Here is a 21,219-nt window from a genome sequence, read left to right on the forward strand (position 1 = left end):
CACTTGGCCTTGCAGGCACCCAGTGGGTAACTAAGAGCGGGAGAAGAGTGTGGCATCTGTGCCTTCGTTTTGTCTCTGTTTCCTTTGTTACCTTAAACTTGGGGCCAAATCGCTGCTCAACTCTGCACATAGACATGTTGATCATTTAAGGAGTATTCATCTAAAGCTCCTAGTCCCCCCCTTCAAGGATGGAAACAGCAAGATAGGAATAACTAAGGTATTTTCAAGATCTTCAGGGACAATGAATTGCTAGATTTTTATAATATCCTGTTTCCAGACCCCTGGAATAGAGCCTAGAAGTCTCCAGTCACTGTCTGCTACCTCCCAGGAGCAGCAGAGCCTTGCAGGCAGATCACCCCATCACCAGACTGCCCTGCACCCCCAAGCAGATCAGTCAGTGATCTCCCAGGAACCAAATCGCCCCCTCCCAGGATTACACGGCGGATAGATAAATATCCTGTGAGGCAAATGGAGATTCCCATTCAAGTGATAAGGACTTTTCTGGAACAAACTTGCAGAACCAGAACTGGGATGAAGATCAACCAGGAAGCAGTTTGACTAAAGCTGTTTAATTACGCAAACCCCTCGTTCCCTGCCCCAATTCTTCCTCTGTGTGAAGCTAAGTCTCACGTCAGAAGCCCTAAGACAGGGCTGAGATGCTGAGCTACTTGCTTCCCACGGAGGCCAGGTTGATTCTCGTTCTTTTCCTGCTTTATTTTTTTAAATTTAATATTTTTTTAGTTGTCAATGGATATCTTTATTTTATCTACATGCGGTGCTGAGGATCGAACCCAGTGCCTCACACATGCTAGGCAAGCGCTCTACCGCTGAGCCACCACCCCAGCCCCTGTTTTATTTTTTTACCTTCCACCAATACTTTTTTCATTTGTTTTTTTTGGGGGCAAGTGGCTCGACCTCATTTATTGGGCACCCCTGGAGTCAGGCTTTGGTGGAGGACTCTGGTAACAGTGTTCCTTGGTGTGGCTACATGACACTTTTCAGCTATTCTCTTTATTGGTGGGCACATTTGGTCTGTTCCCAGGTTTTTACTGTGACAAATTCATAATGGACATTTCTTTACCCTCTTCTCTTCTGCTTCAGGGATAGATTCAAAAAGGAGAGCTGTTGACTGAGCACATTTTATTTCTTAATTAATTCATTTTTAAATTTATTTATCTATCTATCTATCTATCTATCTATTTATTTATTTACCGGGGATTGAATCCAGGACATTTCTACCACTGAGTTCCACCCCCTAGCCCCGCCCCCCCCCCCTTTTTTTTTAAATTTTGAGACAGGGTCTTGCTAAGTTCCTGAGGCCAGCCTTAAAACTTGTGGTTCTCCTGCCTCAGCCTCCCAAGTTGTTGGGATTACAGGCAAGTGCCACCACACCTGGCTGGGCACATTTTAAGTGCTGATGGATACAACCGAAATGCCTACTGTATTCCAGCAGATCTCAATTTGTAGGGAAGAGGACTGTAGCATCCAACCCCCAAATACAAAAAGAAAAATGGTTGTTTTGACAATTGGTAGAGGGGGACAGAGAGGGTATGCCATGTCTGTATTTTAAAAGGAAAGATCCTACCCTCAAAGAAGCCATTATTGGGTTTTTGTCTGATATTTTTGCCTCTGTCTTACAAAGCAAAGGATGCCAGAGTCGGCAAACTGGCTCCCGATTCACAAGCTGTCAGGCTTGCTCTGTCCTCAGGCCAGAACACCAACATCCCAGCTGGCTGGCTTGCCAATGCTGCCCCAGGTTGAATCAGGAAAAGTGGTGCTGGCAGTTTAGTTTCAAAGCATTTCTTTTCATAGAAAAACCCTTAAGGATCCATTTCCACTAAGATGAAACACCTCTCTGCCTGTGTCATCCCTAAAGGACATAAATTGCAAGTTGAAGAGACGCACTCTGGGCTCCTGCCTCTGTTTTTGCAAAGCCTTCCCTGAGGCAGTGATGAACACACAGTCCAGAGCAAACCAGAGCCCCGGCATTTACTTAACCTCCTAGTCCCTCTGTTGTCTTATCTAGAAGCAAGACTCATCATGCCTAATGCCTGCAGTTATCCCTGTAAAGAACGCACAACAGGGGTGAGTACACGTTTTCACCATCACAGGGGTGCTGTTTATCAGAGTCACAGCAAACTCCCTGGCGGGATGAGCAAGCTGTTCTCGTATGTAAAAATCCTCTGTTCAAAGAGAATTGAGAATTATTCCTCTTGGGGCTTTTCTGTCCCAATTTCCCAAATATACTCCTCTAACTGTAGGGAAAAGAATACATTTTATTACTAAGATAAACTTGGTTTAGGCACAAAGGGAAGAAAGAACCAAACACCTATTGACCTTCTAGATGTGACCAGCACTTTCCCAGGCACCGCAGAGGTAACAGCTCATGGCGTTCTCACCATCTTATGAAGTACATAGTATTTAGTCCCAATTTACACATTAAGAAACCAGCATTGCTTTGGCCAGGGAACTTGGTCAAAGTTAAATGGCTAGTAAGTGGTGGAACTGGAATTTCCAGTAGGTCTGTGTTCCAAATGCACCATCCCACAACCACCCGGTTCCCTCTGCACCGGCTCATGCTCATTCATCATTTCCTAAATTGCTGAGTCTGACCTGAAACTTGTGATCCTCGCGCCTCAGCCTCCTGAGTTGCTGGAATCACAGGCGTGTACCACCGTGCAGGCTTGTCAGATGTTTTCTTGAAATGAAGTAAGTTTATCACTTTCAGGAAAAACAAAAAAACAGAATAGTTGCCAGTGACAAAATTTTGTACTTTCAAAGGTAAAACTAGGACTTTGGAAAACTATTACCTACCACGGGGAACTGTGGATAACAACTTCCTAAACACATGCTTTTTCTGATGAGATTCGCATCGATACTAACAAATATGATTTTTAAATAACATCAACACTTGAAAGATCCACACAGCTCAGGAAACTAATATTTTCCAAATGACCTCTGCAGTGTGACAAAATGATGAACAGGTAAAAGATTTACTCAGAGCACAAAATGAGCCAGTGGATTTTAATGCCACAATACAACTCTTTAAAGAGTTTTGATGTAGGATCAAAGGCACAACCCCTGTGATCTGACTTCTCCTTGTAACATTTCTGACACTAGAAGTATTGGATTTTCCCCAGCACACCAAGCAAGTCTCCAGTCCTCTTAAGGTACCAACTGGGTGTCTGACAATCTAACTGAGTTCTGACGCTAAGTCATGCAGACCTTCAGGTTAGGGACTCAGGCCCGTAAGACTGCCCCCTCATTGGATGCCAACCAAGTTGGGGGTCTCAAGTTACCCACACTTCTGCCTGCCTTTGCTATAAATCTATAAATCAGAGATTCCCGTGGCCCCTCCTTATGTTCAATAATTTACTATAATGGTTCACAGAAGCCAAGGAAACTACTACCCGTTTGTTATAAAGGATGTCACAAAGGATATCAATGACAGTCTGATGAGGAGTACATGGAGTGGGGTCCAGAAGACCCATGCACAGGAGCTGTGGTCTCGTGATCTTTGGGGTGTGCTGGATACTTTTGCCAACACAGAGGCTCTCTGAACCCCTTCATTTAGGGTTTTACAGATACTCTATTCCATAGGCATGATTGATTAAGTCATTGGCTATCGGAGGCTAACTTCAGCCACAGTCCCTCTCCCCTACAAGGAGGTCAGAGAATGGAGTACCTTTGACAAGCAGCCCCATCCTGAAGCTACCCAGGAGTCACCAAGAGTCACCTGATTAGCAGAGACTCCCTTATGGTTAAAAGGGACTTGTTAACAATTGACAAAAGGTGCTCCTTTGTCACCTATTACTCAGGATATTAAAGTAATTTATAAGCTCTGTGCCAGGAACTGGTAATGTAGCTCAAATATGTTTTTCCTGTTATGTTACAACATCACAACAGAACATCCACAGTTCACATCAAGAACTATTTAAATATTCCCTTCTTTTTTTAACTATAGATATATATGAGGCTGGATTTTTCTCCTTTAAATAAAACAATAGAGCTGGGGGTATAGCTTCAGTGGTAGAGCTTTTGCCTAGTAAGCACTAAGCCCCAAGTTTGACCCTCAGCATCACACACACACACACACACACACACACACATAGACACATAGAGACGCACACAGACACACACACACAGAGACACACACACACACAGACGCACACAGACACACACACACATACACAGACACACAAAGTAAAAGAGCAATATATCCAACAGCGTGAAGGCAGTCAGATGTACGAATCTATCTTTATCAGTTTAGACATGAAACATATTTGCAAAAACATAAAACATGCCATTCTTTTCACCAAATTTTTGTTTCAGAAAACAGAGTTACTTTTCATTAAAAAATTAACTATGTTAACATGCAATGAGTTTTGCAATTTTGGAATCAATAAACACACTTTGGATTTGTTTGAATTTCTAATACGGTGACTATTGATGGAACTAATTGGTGTCCTGAAGGTAAACTGGCTCTCTGAAAAAAACAAACAAGCAAAGGGAAACACCCTGATATGTATACAGCAGTAGCCAATTCCATGGTGTAAATATCTCCACCATGACAATTGGTTCACATGACCTGATAGGACATGGCTCCAGTACCACTAAATTTAATCCACATTAAAAAAAAAAAGGGCCCTCTGAGTCAGGTGCAGTGGCACATACTTACAATCCCAGTGACTCAGGAGGCCGAGACAGGAGGATTGCAAGTTCCAGACCAGCCTGGACAACTTTGAGAAATCTAGCCTCAAAATTAAAAAAAATAAAAGACTGGGGATGGGGCTTAGTGGTAGAGCAGCCCTGGGTTCAATTCCCAATATGGGGCTGGGGGAAGCAGTTTCTAGGAGTTCTCCAGTCTTTTTACAAGACTGAAGAGGTCCTGAGACCCAAACGTTTGACAACCTCTGCTCTAGAGAAGGGGCTACATCTGGTCACCGGGAGAAGCATATTATGCTGCCATAGCAACCGCAACTAGGTGCAAGTTGGGAGGATCAAGATCCAGTCATTTGTCAAACCCTAATAAAAAGAAGTTGACGCCCCAAGATGGGCATCATCCTTGCCCACAGAAAGATGGGCTCTCCCACACATCTGTCCAAAACAAGAATATCACAAGAGACGGCCAGACACAACCTGGCAGTTAGGGCCACTTCTGTGAGCACTTCTTTCCAGACACAGCCAGTTCTAACCGCACCCTTGCAAGCACCCTTAACAATCCACAGGCCTGCAGTCCGGTTGCTTCTGGGAAGACCCTCTCAGCTGTGGCCAGGACATGTCACTTCCCATGATCAACCCCCATAACCAGCAAACTTCTGTTTCCAAACAACCTGCAGCACCTCTTTCTCCTTTTTGCCCACTACCCCAACCTCCCTGGATGTGCCTGATTGATCACAGCACGCACATCACAGATTATAATATAATAATTCCTTGAATTCTTGAGTTTTGCATTCCATTACTGAACTCCCAAGAGGAAAAAATAATTTAGCTTTTGGTGTAGTATCAAAGATAGCCCTTTCTGTTATTATTTGAGGTCAACAGCTACCTGCAACATGATTGAAACTTAAAACCACTAACTACATTGAAGAAAAGAGAACCTAGACTCAAATAAATATATACCATGAGATTATATTTCTATGAAACCAACAAACATGCAAAACTAAATGCTAGTTTAGTTTGATCTGATTTTTTTTGTGCTGGGGATGGAACCCAGGGCCTCCTGTATGCTAAGCACACACTTTACCACTGAGCTACACCCCCTCCCCCAGCTTTACATTAGCATTTAGGAAGATAGACTTTGGTGCTGGGCATATAACAATAAACAGGGAAGCTATTGTCATAAAGCCAGGATGGTAGTTTTCTTGGGGGGCGGAATGGGTTTGAGTGGCAGGAGGCGTGTGGAACACTGTGGGGTGTGGGAAATGTTTCCTTGACCTACTCAGTGGTTTTGTGAGATTTTGCTTTTCCAGCATATGTATCTGTAGATTTATTTTTACTGAAACTGTTCATGTTTAAGTCACATTTTAAAATGAAAGGTTTTACAAGTGGAATTACACAGAATACATGATCCCCTGGAACTTTCATTAAAAAGATAGGACCCTGTCTTCCTCACATCAGCCATGCCCACACTGTGACCCCTGATAGAGGCTTGCTCTGCTCAGTGACACATCTTCCTGGTCTTCAAATTTGGCATCAAGATGAAACCAGCAGTTTCCAGGAGTTCTCCTGCTTTTAGTCAAAGGCAGTTGGAAAACACTTTCTCCCAATCTTACTGAAATCCAGTGTTTCCATTTGTAGCAAGCAAGCCCACAGCAGCAGGGTTCTGCTTCTTCAACTTAACCAGCGTTACAGGCATCTTCCTGCATCAGCCTTCTTAATAGCTGTAGAGAATTTAATTATATGAGTGCAGCACAGGTTATTGAACCAGCCCTCGGTCAATACACATCTAGGTGGGTCTTGACTTTTTTGTCTAACAAACTGACAAGAGAGTGGCCTTCTTCCTGCTGAACTGAGCTCAGTTAGAGATGTATTAGTGACTAGACCTCGGCTGAGCCCCCAGGAAGCTGCAGCTCTGCACCAAACATACAATGTGAAATGACTGTGGAGTGAATGAATGAAGACTGAGCGAACCATGTTGTATCGATACAAACACAAATACAAGATTCTTCACTGAAGCCCCTTGAGCAAAACTGCAGACAGGTAGTGAATGGAACCCAGGGGTTTAAGCTTAACGTGATGGCTGTGTGACTTTAGATAACTGCTTGATCTCTCTCTGCTTCAGTGTTCTCACTTGGAAAATGGGTACAATAGTTGCACCTGCCTCAGAAGCTACTGAGACAGAAGACATGTCAATATCTCAGCCTGGGTCTAGCTCACTGATTGGCACTCATTAAGTAGCAGAATTCAACTCACCCCATTGGAGAAATGTGGCAAGGCTGATGCCCATTTTGGGGTGTTAACACAGAAACCAGGTCTTTCCACTACTGTTTCTGTGGTGAGACTTGTTGGTTTGGTTTATTTTTATGGGGTCAATTTTGTGCCTGCAGAATCAGCTATTCCCTGAAGGAGAGTATTTATACTTGGAGTCTGTCCCCACGGAGACAGTAAACAATAGAGAACCCAGATCCAGTCCTTCTCCCTGGAGGCTGAAAGTGAACTCTCAGAGTTTTTTTTTTTTTTCAATTCCACTCAGGAGGGTGACTGGGAAGATAGTGCGGCAACTCTGTAATTCCTCTGCCTCCCCCTAAACCCATCAAATCCAAGGAGGCTGGGAGAGATCCTTACCATGGTATTTTTGGGGGTGGCTCCACAGTCGTTCTCTACTCCAAGCTGGCAGATTGAGAAACAGTATTCAACCAGAGTGCTCACTGGAAACTGGCTGGAAGAGAGGGGGAAGGTAAGGAGGGAGGGAGGGAGGGCGGGAAAGGCTGAGGGGGGGATGGGTAGGGAGAGGTAGGAGGAATGTTCATTGTTATTTTCAAATCAAAGGCAGCAGGTGGTTGCAACTGAAGAAACTGTCAATAGGGTCTTTGTGCCCTCCATAAGGAATTTCATTCCAACAATCAACAAGGTCCCTTTACGGCTTGAAAACACCACAGCAGAGGTGCCAACACGGTTACTTCTCTCAGTTGAGTGTTTCTAGGTGTCTGGATAGTCCCAATTTCCTCTGCACTCTTGTTGGAAGAACGTCCACTCCTCCTGAATGTGGCCTCTTCCACGGCAGGCCAGGCCCACCCTGCAGGGACGTCCAAGGTTGGGTGCTCCTACCTTCAGGCACTTGAGCCACAGTCTTGCCCTATAGGTCTATTTCAGTTTTTTACTTTCAAAACAGAACAAATGGGCTCTTGGTTATCCTTTGTGCTTTCAAGGCCACTGGGAAATAAATTGCCTCAGTGGGCTGACTTGGAACTGAATATCTTCATTTGTGGCCAGCACATTTTAACTTTTTTTTTCCCCCAGAGGAAAAAAAAGTTACTTACTTTTTTTTTTCTTCAGAGAAATCTAGACATTCTCAAATCTTCTTGGGAGATGGGCAAGGAAAAGAGGATGCATTAGTCTGCTTTTCATTACTATGACCTAACTATGGGTCAAGAACAACCTTAGAGTAGGAAAAGTTTGTTTGGGCTCATGGCTTCAGAGGTTGAATGTGGTCAGTTGACTCCACTGCTCTGGGCCTGAGGTGAGGCAGAACATCATGGTGGAAGAAAACTCATTAGAAGCAAAGGCAAAACTTAATCCTCAAAATCATACCCCCTCACCCCGTGACCTACTTCCTCCAGCCATGCCCCACCCAGTTACCACCCAGAAGTCCATTCATATTATTGATCCATCAAATGGATTAATCCACTGATCAAGTTACAGCTCTCATAATCTAACCATTTCACCTCTGAACGGTCTTGCATTGACTAACATTAGCGTTCAGGGGATACCTTGTATCCAAATCATAACAGAGGATAAGATAGAATTGGCAGCTTTGGTGCAAGGAAGTTTGACAGTGACATCTGAGTACCAGAAAGGGCTGTTTTCATGAAGAACATTAGCAGTCACCATCCCTCTGGCCAGACACAAGGACTGTGGCCATCATATTTCAATGGCACATGGCTTTCTTGGGAAAGCAGGTGTGTATAAAAGCAAGAGCAAGGAGGACAGACTGAGCAATAAACTCAGGTATGTGTGGGGGATGCAGCACTCAGTGATAGTGTGGTCTGCTTTCACACCTAGGGGATATTAAATAGGAAGCGGAGTTGGGGTGATGTCAGGAAGATGGTGGACTAGGAAAACTCAGGGCCTCATTTCTCATGGGAACATTTTTTAAATTGGTCAAAATGTTATAGGAGCTCTTGAAAACAATCAAAGGTCTACAGCAACAAATTGATTACTGAACCAAGAAAAAGAGACATTCAAATGAAAAGAATTTCTGTGAGGTTTTTACTTGCCCTTTTCCTACCCCCTTCCCAGCATGGCTGTCTGTAATCTCGGGGGTCTAGAACCCAGTTTACCCTTCCTGCCCTCATATCTGAAGGAGGGGAGCAGCGTTCTAACCTGCCTGGGAGATTGGCCTCTGTTTCACTGAACTTGGAGCCCAGATGGCGAAGAGTAGCCTCGTTCACAGCCCAGGCTTGGAAAAGCCAGGTAAAGTAGTAGCAGGCATAGCTAGTGAACTGCCAGGGGACTACAAACCTGGATAAGCCTGGGGCAACAGATTGTGGATAGAGTAGAACACACAAGGCCCCAAGAAGAAGCAGGGAAGGGTGAGACTCTTTGGGAAATTAAAACATCTAAAAGGAGAAACGTATTTGGGGGAATCTGAAAAGTATGTACAGACCCCTGCAAGTTGTGTGCCAAGAAAAGGCCTGAGGATACTTGCCGGGTTTCTGTTTGCGACTAAAAGGCTCAGGGGTCACTCCAGTTAAACTGGGCTAACTGGGCTGCACGAAATAACCACAAAGAGACACAAATACCTTTGTCTTTGGGGTCGCTGTGATGGCTCCTCTGACCTTAAGGGTCCGCAGAAAGAGAGAGAGAGAGTGAGAGCACGCGCTGACTCCCTTTATTGAGGGAAGCTATTCAAATGAGGCAAGGGGTCAGATTTCAGGGGGCTGAGTATCTTCATGATGTCCACTGTCAGCAGGTTGACTGACACCTGGGTATGCTGCACCCAAGGGGTATGCTGCACAGTAAGAGGAGGGGACACACACAAGGCACTTCCATGGAAGATTCTAACCTAAATAGGGCAAGGGGTTATATTACAAAGGAACAGGTGAGCATAGCTTCACCCATGAGGCTGTAGCAAGACACACCCATGCAAGAGAGACACTGACCACATTTCTGTGACTGAGTGCCTCAGCACCCAGCCTGGGAGTGTGACCCAGTCATGTGTAAGGTTGGTCTCCCACAGATACTTCCTTCATGAAGGGCTGACCTCAGTCTCAGAACATGACCTGCTAGTTGAAAAAGGTCTTCCCTTGCCCAGATCCCGGCTATGAAGATTGAGAGGGTTTGCAGTTTTTTCAAATGCCCAGTTTTTCAACTTTCACATTGAGTCACATTATAATCAAACAACAACAAACTGATAGACATACAAAGAAACAGGAAAACATGGCTCAGTTAAAGCAACAAAATACAGCATTAGAAATTCTGAAGAGGGCTGGGAATGTGGCTCAAGCAGTAGCGTGCTCACCTAGCATGCGTGCGGCCCTGGTTCGATCCTCAGCACCACATACAAACAAAGATGTTGTGTCCGCCAAAAACTAAAATAAGAAATATTAAAAAATTCTCTCTCTCTCTGTAAAAAAAAAAAAGAAAAAAAAAAGAAATTCTGAAGAAACACAAGCATCAAAGTACTAGGCAAAGGCTTTAAAATGACTCTATTAAATATGCTTAAAGAGCTAAAGGAAAGTATATTCAAAGAATGAAAGCAAGCTGGGTATGGTGGCACATGCTTGTAATCCCAGGGACTCAAGAGGCTGAGGCAGAAGGATTGCAAGTTCAAGGCCAGCCTCAGCAACTTAGTGAGACCCTACCTGAAAATTAAAAAATAGAAAGGGCTAGAGATGAGGCTTAGTAGTTAAGCACTCCTGGTTCAATCCCCAGTACAGAAAACAAAATAAAACAAAACAAAACAAAAAATAAACTACAGATAGTTAGGTGTGATGGCACATACCTATATGCAAAATGATGTGATCTCAGCTACTTGGGAGTCTGAGGCAGAAGAATCAAAAGTTTGAGGCTAGTGTCTCAAAATAAAAGATATAAGGGCTGAATACGTGTTCAGTGGTCACGTGTTCAGTGGTAGAGCATCACTGTTTTTAATCACCAGTACTAAAACAAAATAAAAGTAATTTAAGAAAACAGTATTTGAATGAAATGAGAATTATAAAAGAAAAGAAATAAATTTTAGATCTGAAAAACACACAAAAAATTAATTGAAAAAAAAAATCAATAGATGTTTTTTTCAACAGCAGGCTAGAAAAGACAGAAAAAAGAAGCAGAAAACTTGAAGACAGTGAATGGAGCCCAGGACATTGATTTGTGGGGCCCCATCAAGTAGGTAAATATATGCCTCAAAGGAATTCTAGAAGGAGAAGAAAAACAAAAGTATAAAGAGATTATTTAAAAAATTAAAGACTGAAAACTGCAAATTTGAGTAAATACATGGCTCTACAAATCCAAGAACCTCAGTGAATTCCAAATAGGATAGATTTAAAGAGTTCCACATTGACCCACATTATAATCAAGCCACTGGAAACCAAAGACAGAGAGAATCTTGAACACCAAAAGAAACGTAACTTGTCAAAGATAAAGATGATCAGTGGTTTATTCAGGGGACGCTTTGAAGACTGGAAGGCAGTGGGATGACAAAAAAAGAAAAACCAACAACTGAGAATTCTATATCCCACAAAACTGTCCTTCAAAAATTAGGCAGAAATTAAGATATCTCCAGATAAATGAAAGCTGAGGGAGTTCATCTTCTGTAGACTTGCCTTATAAGGAATGCTAATGGGAATATTTCAAGTTGAAATGGAAGAATGTTAGAAATTTGAACCACAGAAAAATATAAAGATTCTCTAGTAAGGGTAAATACATGAACGAACATAAAAACCAGTGTCATTATAATTTTGATTTGTAATTCTACCTTTTACCTTATGTAGAATTTAGAAGATAAACATGTAAAAATTTATAAAACTTATGTAAATGGATATAGGGCAGTATAGAAAGATGCAATTTGTGACATCAGTAGCATAAAGGGAGGCAGAGCTACGAAGAAGTAGACTTTTGTAGAGCCATGTATTTACTCAAACTTGCAGTTTTCAGTCTTTATTTTTTCAAATAATCTCTTTACACTTTTGTTTTTCTTCTCCTTCTAGAATTCCCTTAAGCATATATTTATGCAATTTCAGCTGGTATCAGTTTAAACTAGATTGTCATAATTTTAGGATGCCATGTGTAATCTCCATGGTAGCCACAAGGAAAATATCTGTGGAGTGTACAAAAAAGGAAGTAAAAAGGGAATAAAAACATGTCACTAAAAAAAAAAAAAATCAGGACTCGGGTTGTGGCTCAGTGGCAGAATGCTTGCCTCACACACGTGAGGCACTGGGTTTGATCCTCAGCACCACATAAAAATAAGTAAATATAATAAAGATTTTTTTTTTTTTTTTAAAAATCAACTAACACAAAAAAGGTACTAAATGCTGGGGGTGTAGCTCAATTGCCGAGCACCTGCCTAATGTGTGCAAGGATCTGGGTTCAATCCCCAGCAATGCAAATAAATAAATAAATAAACAAGGAGGAGGAAATAAGGGACAAAAATCTACAACACACACAGAAAAACAGCAAAATGGCAAAAGTGAATCCATCCCTATCAGTTCACTTTAAATGTAAATGAATTAAAACTCAGTAATCAAAAGGCACAGGATAAAGGAAAGGATTTTAAAAACAGGATCCAACTCTATGCTGTCCACAAGCACTGACTTTAGGTGTAAGGACATCATGGGTTGAAAGGGAAAGGATGGAAATATAGTCCATGCAACAGTAGCCAAAGGGAACAGGTGGCTGTAATGGTGTTAGGCAAACAGACTCTAAGTTAAAAACTGCTATGAGACAAAAAAGGTCATGAAATATTAACAGGAGGGCCCACTCACCCAGTAAGTGTAATAATTATAAATACATATGCACCAGATATCAGAACTCCAGATTATATGAAGCAAAAAGAACAGAATTGAAGGGAAAAGAGATGGCTTTAAATTAATAGTAAGATGGACAAGTACCCCCACTTTTTTTTAATAGCAGGGATTACACCCAGGGGTGCTTAACCACTAAGCAACATCCAAAGCACTTTTTTTATTTTTTATTTTGAGACAGGGTCTTACTAAGTTGCTTAGAGCCAGCTAAGTTGCTGAGTCTGGCCTTGAACTTGTCATCCTCCTGCCTCAGCCTCCTGAGTTGCTGAGATTACAGGCGTGTGCCACCATGTCCAGGCCTCTTTTTTAAAAAAAATATTTTGTTTTAATTGTAGTTGGACACTATACCTTATTTTATTTTTATGTGGTGCTGAGGATAGAACCCAGTGCCCTGCACATGCTAGGCGAGCGCTTTACCACTGAGATACAATCCCAGACCCGAGACCCCATTTTCAATGTTGGATGGAACAACCAAGCAGAAAGCCAATATGGAAACAGGGGACATGAACAACACTATAGACCATTTGGAATGTATGTGTGTGTATATATATATGTGTGTGTGTGTGTAAAATAAATATATATGTAAATATAAATGTATATATATTTATATAAAACTATATGTAAAATAAAATATATATGTAAAATAAATATATATGAATATATATAAAAAAAAAAATATATATATATATATATATATATATATATATATATATATATATATAAAAAACAAATCACAGGAAAAGTAGAAAAAAATCTTGAGACAAATGATAGTGAAAATACAGCATACCAAAACTTATGGGATACCATGAAAACAGTGTTGAGGGAAATTTTTAGCTGCAAATGCATTTTAAAAAGAAGTATCTCAAAGCAATGAAGGAAATAATTAACATTAGAGATAAATAGAATAGAGAATAAGAAAAGAAAATTTACAGTGAAAGCAAGAGCTGGTTCTTTGAAAAAAAATCAACAAAATTGACAAATTGTTAGTTATATTGACTAAGAAAAAAAAGGAGAGAAAAGACTCAATAACTCAAATTGGTAATTAAATCAGGGGATCGTTATCAGTTTTCCTAAATAAAAGGATTATAAGAGAGTACCATGAACACCTGTATGCAAAAAAATTGAGTAGTGAAATGGACAGATCTAGAAATATACAATCTACCAAGACTGAATTGTGAAGAAACAGAAAATATAAACAGATCTATAATTAGTGGAGAGATTAAATTAATAATCACATTTTTCTATGTGAATACACCATAGTGAATCCCACCATCATGTACATTCATAAGAATGGGGTCCTAACTAGAATAAGATATACTCCATGCTGGTACAATTATAGCAAAATAAATTCTATCATAAATATGTAAATAGAACCAATTTTTTAAAAAATGAAAGAAAAACTGAGAACTAGATGACCTACTGATGAATTTTATCAAACATTTAAATAAAGAATTAATACCAATGCTTCTCCAACATTTCCAAGAAACTGAAGAGGAGAAAACACTTCCTAAATCATTTTATGAGGCCAGAATTACCCTGATGCTAAGCCAAAGACATCACAAGGAAAGAAAGTACAGGAAGTCCTTCTTAAGAATATTAATGCAAAAATCCTCAAGAAGACACTACCAAGCTGAAATTGATCAAATAGTGAAAGGATTGTTCATTATTCATGACCAAGTGGGGAATTTTCTGGAATTTCTGGAATTCAAGGAGGGATCAACACATGATAATCAATCATTATAATGAAGAAAAAAACACATGATCATCTCAGTTGGTGCAAAAAAAGCATTTGGCACATTTCAAGTCACTTTCACTCAACCAACTAGGGACAGAAGAAAAGTACTCAACACAAAAAGACTTTATGTGAAAAGCAAGCTAGCCTCATACCAGTGGGGAAATTCTGAAAACTTTTCCTGCAAGATCAGGAATAAGACAAAGATTTCTAATCAACACAGTCCTGGAAGTTCTAACAAGAGCAATTAGGAAATGTAAAGAAAAGCATTTGAATTGGAAAAGAAGCAGTAGAGTTATCTGTTTTTGCTGATGATGTGATTTTTATATGTAGAAACCCTAAAGATCCCCTTGTCCTCTCTCCCTCTCTCTCATGTGAAATCAACACACAGTGAAATCAACTAATTGAGCAAAGTTGCAAGATACTAAATCAACACACAAAAGTCAAGTTGCATTTCTATATATGAACAATGAGAAATCGGAGAAGGAAATCAAGAAAACAATTCCATATAATGGAACACTGAAAAGAACAGAATACTTAAGATGCCAGTATTGGGCTGGGGATGTGACTCAGGGGCAGAGCACTTGTCTGGCATGTGTGAGGCCCTGGGTTTGATCCCCAGCACTTAAAAACATTTTTGCCAATACTATACAAAGAATCTAGATAGATTCATTGCATTCCCTATGAAAATCACAGTAGATGCAGAAATAGGGAAAAAAATCCATCCTAAAAGTCATGGAATCTCAAATAGCCCAAACAATTTTGAAAAAGAGGAACAAAACTCAAGAACTCACATTTCCTGGTTTCTATGAATCTACAGTGATCAAGACAATGAGATAATGGTACACAAATCAATGGAACACAAGACAGAGCCTGGAAATAAACAGTTTTATTTATGGTCAAATGAGGTTGCCAACTCTGTTCACTGGAGAAAGGATTCTTCACCATGGGGAACTGGGAAAACTGGATGTCCATAGGCAGCACAGTGGGGTGGGACCCTTACTTAACACCAGATAAGAATTAATTCAAAGTGGAGCAAAGACCCAGAGGAGACCTCAAACTGTAAAACTCCTGGAAGAAAATATAGGGGGAAAGTTTCATGAGACAGGATTTGGCAGTGGTTGTGTATAACACCAAAAGCACAGGCAACAGAACCAAAAACAGTTAAGTTGGACGTCATCAAAATTAAAAAAAAAAAGCCAATATCAGAGAACACTAATAGCAAGAGACAAATGGCAGCCTACGGGATGGAGAACATATCTGCCAATTACACATCCAAGATACAGGTAAGGGCTACCTACAACTCAACAACACAAATCCAAACAACCCAAGTTAAACATTGGCATTGGACTTGAATAGTCAAATGGCTATGAAATAAGCACATGAAAACTGTTGAACACCAGTATCATTAGAATAACATCAATCAAAACCACAGTGAAATTACCACTCCATACTCACTGACAAATAATGGGGCTGGGAGTGGCTCAGTGGTAGAGCAAGGGCGAGGCCCTGGGTCCCACCCCCAGCAGCATGGGTGCATGTGCATACACACACACACACACACACACACACACACAAAAGATGGAAGAAAGAAAGAAAGGACAAGAACAAGTGTTGGTGAGAGGACATGGATACGTGGGAACTCTAGTGCATTATGGTGGGAATGTGAAAGGGTGTAGAAAAAATTAAGCACAGGATTACCATATGATCCGGGAATTCTCTGGATCTGTAGAAGATGGTGAGCAGGGACTCCATGTTCATAGCAATGTTATTCATAGCAGCCCAAAGTGGGCACAGTCCAGGTACCCATTAATGGGTGCACAGAAAAACAAAATATGGCATATATACACAAGAAAATGTTATTCAGCCTTTAAGAGGAAGAAAACTCTGAAATATGCAACAAGATGAATGGATCTTGAAGACAGCATGCCTATAATCCCAGCGACTCCAGAGGGTAAGACAGGAGGATCACAGGTTAGAGGCCAGCCTCAGCAACTTGGTTGAGCACCTAAGCAACTTAGTGAGACCTTGTCTTAAAATAAAAAATAAAAAGCACCAGGGATGGGGCTTAGTGGTTGAGCACTCCTGGGTTCAATCATGGTACCAACCAACCAACCAGCCAACCAATCTAATAGCATCTAAGTGAATAAATTGGACACAAAGGATAATACTGTAAGATTCTGCTTACTTGAGGTGCCCATAACAGGCAATTTTATAGAGACAGGAAGTAGAATGGCTGGGGAAGGAGAATGGGGAGGGGGTGTTTGACAGGGGCAGAGGTTCAGTTTGGGATGGAAAGTTCTGGAGTTGGAGGGCAGTGATGGTTACACAGCAACGGGAACACACATAACACCATTGAAATGCCATTAAATGGTGCAAAGTTGTAAATGTTTAATATCTGGCCACATTAAATTTTAAGAAAACTAATTAGAAAACATGATACAACAAAAAGAGACAGTGGAGTTGGGAAGAGTGAGGAACAAAGAAGAAAAAAGGAGAAAGAGAGGAGGAGGAGAGAGGAGGAGGAGAGAGGAGAGGAGGCGAGAAAGGACAGAGTGAGGCCGAGAGGCAGCCGGGGAGCAACAGCTGCTCTCCAGGGGTGCTGAGGGGGTGCTCAGTCCCCGAGCGTTTCTTTCCTGTGTCACGTGGAATGTCCTGACTTTGAACTTTGTCTTCCTCGGCCCATCTTCTGATGGCCCAGGATGTGAGGGAACTCAGCAGAAGGTTGAGAAGCCACATCTCAGATATTTTCTTGAATATTTTGTCTTTTCTAGTTCATCAAAGCCACTGAGAAGACACCCCAGAGCCTTTATAGAAAGGAGTACGTCCCCTTCCCCGGCCACAAGCCTGATTGGATCTCCAGGTGGTATAGGGAGAGGAAAAATGAGGTAAGAGGGAACGCACCCCACATTTAGGAGTGCCCCCTCCAAAGCTCGGGGGGCTATCATTGTGCTCTGGGAGCAGGAAGCAACCTCAGGACACATGCCAACACAGGGGACATCTGAGATGCCTCAGGGGCACAGAGATCCTGGCTTCTCCAGGAACAGCAGGGAGCCTCCTCCATCAACCTCTGTGGGCATCCCTGCCAGGCATGCCCCTTTCACCCACCAGCTCTATCGTGCTCAGAATCCCAAGTGACTTCTTTTGCCAGCCTTTCGGCTTGGAGGTCATCTTTGTCTCCCACTCTCTGAACCTTGACCTGCTTGAACCTGGATGGGGAGGCCTGGAGCACGGTGGTGGAGGTCTGTCACAATCAGGGCCTTTTAGAGCTCACAGGGACCAAGAGATGGTTCCGCTCAGTACATAGAGGTGGTATCTACCAAAGCGGGGAGGCTGATGGTTAGGGGACAAGCAGGTGGCTGCTCTGTAAATTGGGCAAAGCAACCACGTGTCTTCTGCACCTGGGGACCCATGTCAGGATAAATAGTGTCAGGTTTTCAGCTCTCTGTAGGCATCCCTGGGCCACACTGACACCCCCAGGCCCTGTGGGCACCCCTGAATCACACGGCATCTCTAGCTGAGGATGCTGGCATCTCCAAGCCGTGCTAACACTCTGCGGCTGCTGGCTGTCACCATTAGTGTACATGGAAGACAGGAGTGCCCCTTAACCTCAGCGGATCACTCTCAGAACCCACCATGTGGGGCTCCCAGTCCCCTCTGCCCACGTGAGGGGTCAATTTTCTCTCAACACAGAGCACCAGGAAGCCTTTCCTAAAGACCTTTGGACCCACACAAACCTAGACTCAAGAGCTTAAGGAAGTCTGGTTAAATAAAAAGCCCCCTGAACCCAACACACATTAATAGGAAAACAACAACAACAACAACAACAACAACAACAACAAAAACCATCGTCCACTCATTTCTAAGTGTATGATCGCCTGTCTGTGTGCCAGGGCCCTGGGTGTCCACGCACTGCCTCAAGCAGCTCCTTCATTTCCAAGCTTCATTTAGATCCCTCCTCCTAGGACAGCGTCTTTCTTCTCTGCCACCCCCACCTTACTTTTCTCCCTTTTTAGGCAAATTCTATGGTCTCCAAAATGACCATTGACTGTGGAGTCATTGCCCAGGGAGGGCCCTCTTCCCGACCCCCCCCCCCCCAGCAGGTGTACTAATCACATTTTAAATTGCCTGTATTTGATGCTGGTTTGACATCTCAGGGGCCTTTTGGATCCTGGAGAGAGGCCCCGGGTTAGCTAATTCCTAACCCTAACAAGCAACTTGCTTATGAGTACACCTCTCGTACATCTCTCCTGTGGACCACCAACAACCCAAGCCCGCAGCCCCACCTCCCCTACTTATCTAATTCTTGCACACCAGGTCAATATTTCCTCTGCTCTAATTTGACCCAGGACTGGAAAACTAGAGACCACCCCTGTGTCCCAGAGCTCTCTGAACTTAAACTATCCAATCCTAAACTTGCTTGAAGGTGCCTACCCTGCCTAGCTGCCTCCCTCCCACAGGAACCCCGGAGGCGGCTGGGGTCCCCCACACCTACCTGCTGCCTTGCCCGATGCTGCCCCCCAGTGGCCCTACATGGTTATGGCCTGTCCCCTCCACATGAGAACTGGATTCTTCATTCAGAGGTGGTTGTTCCCATGTCTGCCTCCTTATCATACCTGATTAAAACAAGCCACAGTGAAGCCAGCAGGCCACACCAGAACCAAACGAAGTGTCCAGAACCCCCACCGTGGCCTCTCCTTCCCCTGCTCTGGGGCCTTCTCTGCACTCACTCTGTTGGAGGGACACCCTCGGCTGACTGTCCTGGCACTGGAAATACTCCCGGGCACCTGATGGTGTACATCTTGGGAACCTTGCTTAGTGTCTGTGCCCACTGTCATTTGTCCGCTCTGGTATTGTGATCTGGCTTATTTATGGAGCCACCCCTTGAACTCTTGGGTGTAGCCAACCGTGGCCGACTCAGACCTCCCTGTCTGCTCCAAACAAGAGGACACACATGGAAATCCACATTATCACCCCCCGTAAATCATCCCAGTTCCCCAGGTTTCCCTTCCGGACCGAGGGGACTCTTTCAAGAAATCCACTGACTCAGTCAAACCTTCCATCTCCCTATGAATTTGGTCTTTTTCTCCCCGTAAATAACTCCCCACCAAAGAGTCGGAGCCCCTGCTTCCTAGCCGAGGGAGCTGTAAATCCTTCGCGAGGGAAGGCGATTTACGGACCCCCTCGGGTTCTTCCCACGGTATAACTGATTGAAATGTGAGGCGTGGCCGCCAGGCTGGCACCCAGCATCTGCCGCTGGCCTTGGAAATAGGCACTTGGGTGGGTGAACTTGAGACAAATCAAAGGGTGTAATTTCGGATCACGAGGGAGCACAGTGAGCGTCTGAGTCTTCCCGCTCACCCAGGGTCCTGACTTTAATCTGCCACCATTGCTCATTCCAGGGATGAATGGGCTTGGCATAGGCTGCCTGTGGCTAGCAGGGACATGTGTTGGAAGGAAGGCCGCATCAGAGGGGGACAAACACTTGTATTTCCCATTTTGGGGGCCTCTGCGACTTACTGCCAACCGGGGTGGGGGGCTCCTCTCCATCAAGGCCACAGCTTCATGAAGGGCTGCTCCTACCTCCGTCCGTGGTCAGGTGGACACCTTGCTCTGATGGCTAATGTGCCTGCTCTGTCTGTCCTTCCAGGGGATCCCGTACAAACACCTGATCACCCACCACCAGGAGCCCTCCCACCGCTACCTGATCAGCTCTTATGACGACCATTACAACAGGCATAATTACAATCCGGCCTTGCCCGCTCTCCGCACCTGGAGTAGACAGAAGTTGCTGTGGCTTCCAGAGAAGGTCGACTTCCCCCTTCTTGGTACTTTCAAAATTCAGAATCCCCCCCCCCCGCCCCGTGTTGGCCTGGAAAGGGTCACAGATGCACAGGGCTTGTGTAGGAGGATTACCTGAGGCCTCTGGCTCAAAGCAAGCAGCAGGAGGAGTCCTATCATCCGCTCAGGGCCTCCACCCGCTTGCTCTTCTTGAACCTGGGGACATGCTCCTAATGACACTCACCTGGGCAGCCCAGGCGGCATTTACCTGGAGCCCAGGTGGCAGGAAGCCTCCCATGGTCATTCTCTCAGCAAGCAGGGACTATTTCCCCACTGGCATTATCTTGGAGTGGCACCTGGGGACACAGTGGTGACAAGCACAGAGGATTTCTGCCCCTGGGGAGGTGACGTTCCAGTGGGGAGAAAGACAATACACCATTAATGACCCAACAGCTGGTGATCAGGTAAATAAGATAATTTCAGAGAGGGTAAAAGAAAATGGGCCACGGGTAGGAAGCCCTACCCTCTGGTTGCCCTGCCAGCTTCTGTCCCTGGTACAACAGCCTGGGTAAGCCTCCAGTGTCTCCATGGTCAGTCTGTACAAGACTGCTCCAAACCGTGTCACCCAGACTCGCTTTCTCTTGCAGCTCCGCCCACAAACTACGGACTCTATGAGCGGCTGAAGCAGCAGTGGATGCTCCCCAAGACTGGCTGGAGGGAGAGCGTCTACACTTCCTCCTACCCCAGACCGCCCTTGAGCGCTATGTCCAGGCGGGAGCATGCCATCCCCGTGCCTCCCCCTTGCCTGAAGCCACACTTCTGAGAACTGCCGCCCCACCAGCAGCTCGCATGAGCCACCTGGAGAGCCCGGGCAGCCCTGCACGGGCCAGCGTGGAGTGTTGGAGCTCGCCCATGGAGCAGCTCCTAGAATCAGGCATGTCCCCCAACCCAGGGTTCTGTCTTCTCCATTCCACAATTAAAGCTCTTGGATGTGGTGGCAGGGCTGGCTTCATGCAGGAA

At 43.9% G+C, this 21,219-nt stretch overlaps 1 protein-coding gene across 1 annotated transcript; it reads left to right on the top strand.

Annotated features, from left to right (window-relative positions):
• Positions 1-7,288: 7,288 nt before the first annotated feature.
• Cfap107 (cilia and flagella associated protein 107) lies at positions 7,289-21,022 on the top strand. The gene is made up of 4 exons (XM_027947429.2): positions 7,289-7,399; positions 17,193-17,306; positions 20,069-20,246; positions 20,847-21,022. The coding sequence occupies exons 1-4, from the start codon at positions 7,289-7,291 to the stop codon at positions 21,020-21,022; spliced, it is 579 nt and encodes a 192-aa protein (XP_027803230.2).
• Positions 21,023-21,219: the final 197 nt, after the last annotated feature.

The sequence above is a fragment of the Marmota flaviventris genome, chromosome 10, assembly GCF_047511675.1.
Source record: "Marmota flaviventris isolate mMarFla1 chromosome 10, mMarFla1.hap1, whole genome shotgun sequence".
Classification (NCBI taxonomy): Eukaryota; Metazoa; Chordata; class Mammalia; order Rodentia; family Sciuridae; genus Marmota; species Marmota flaviventris.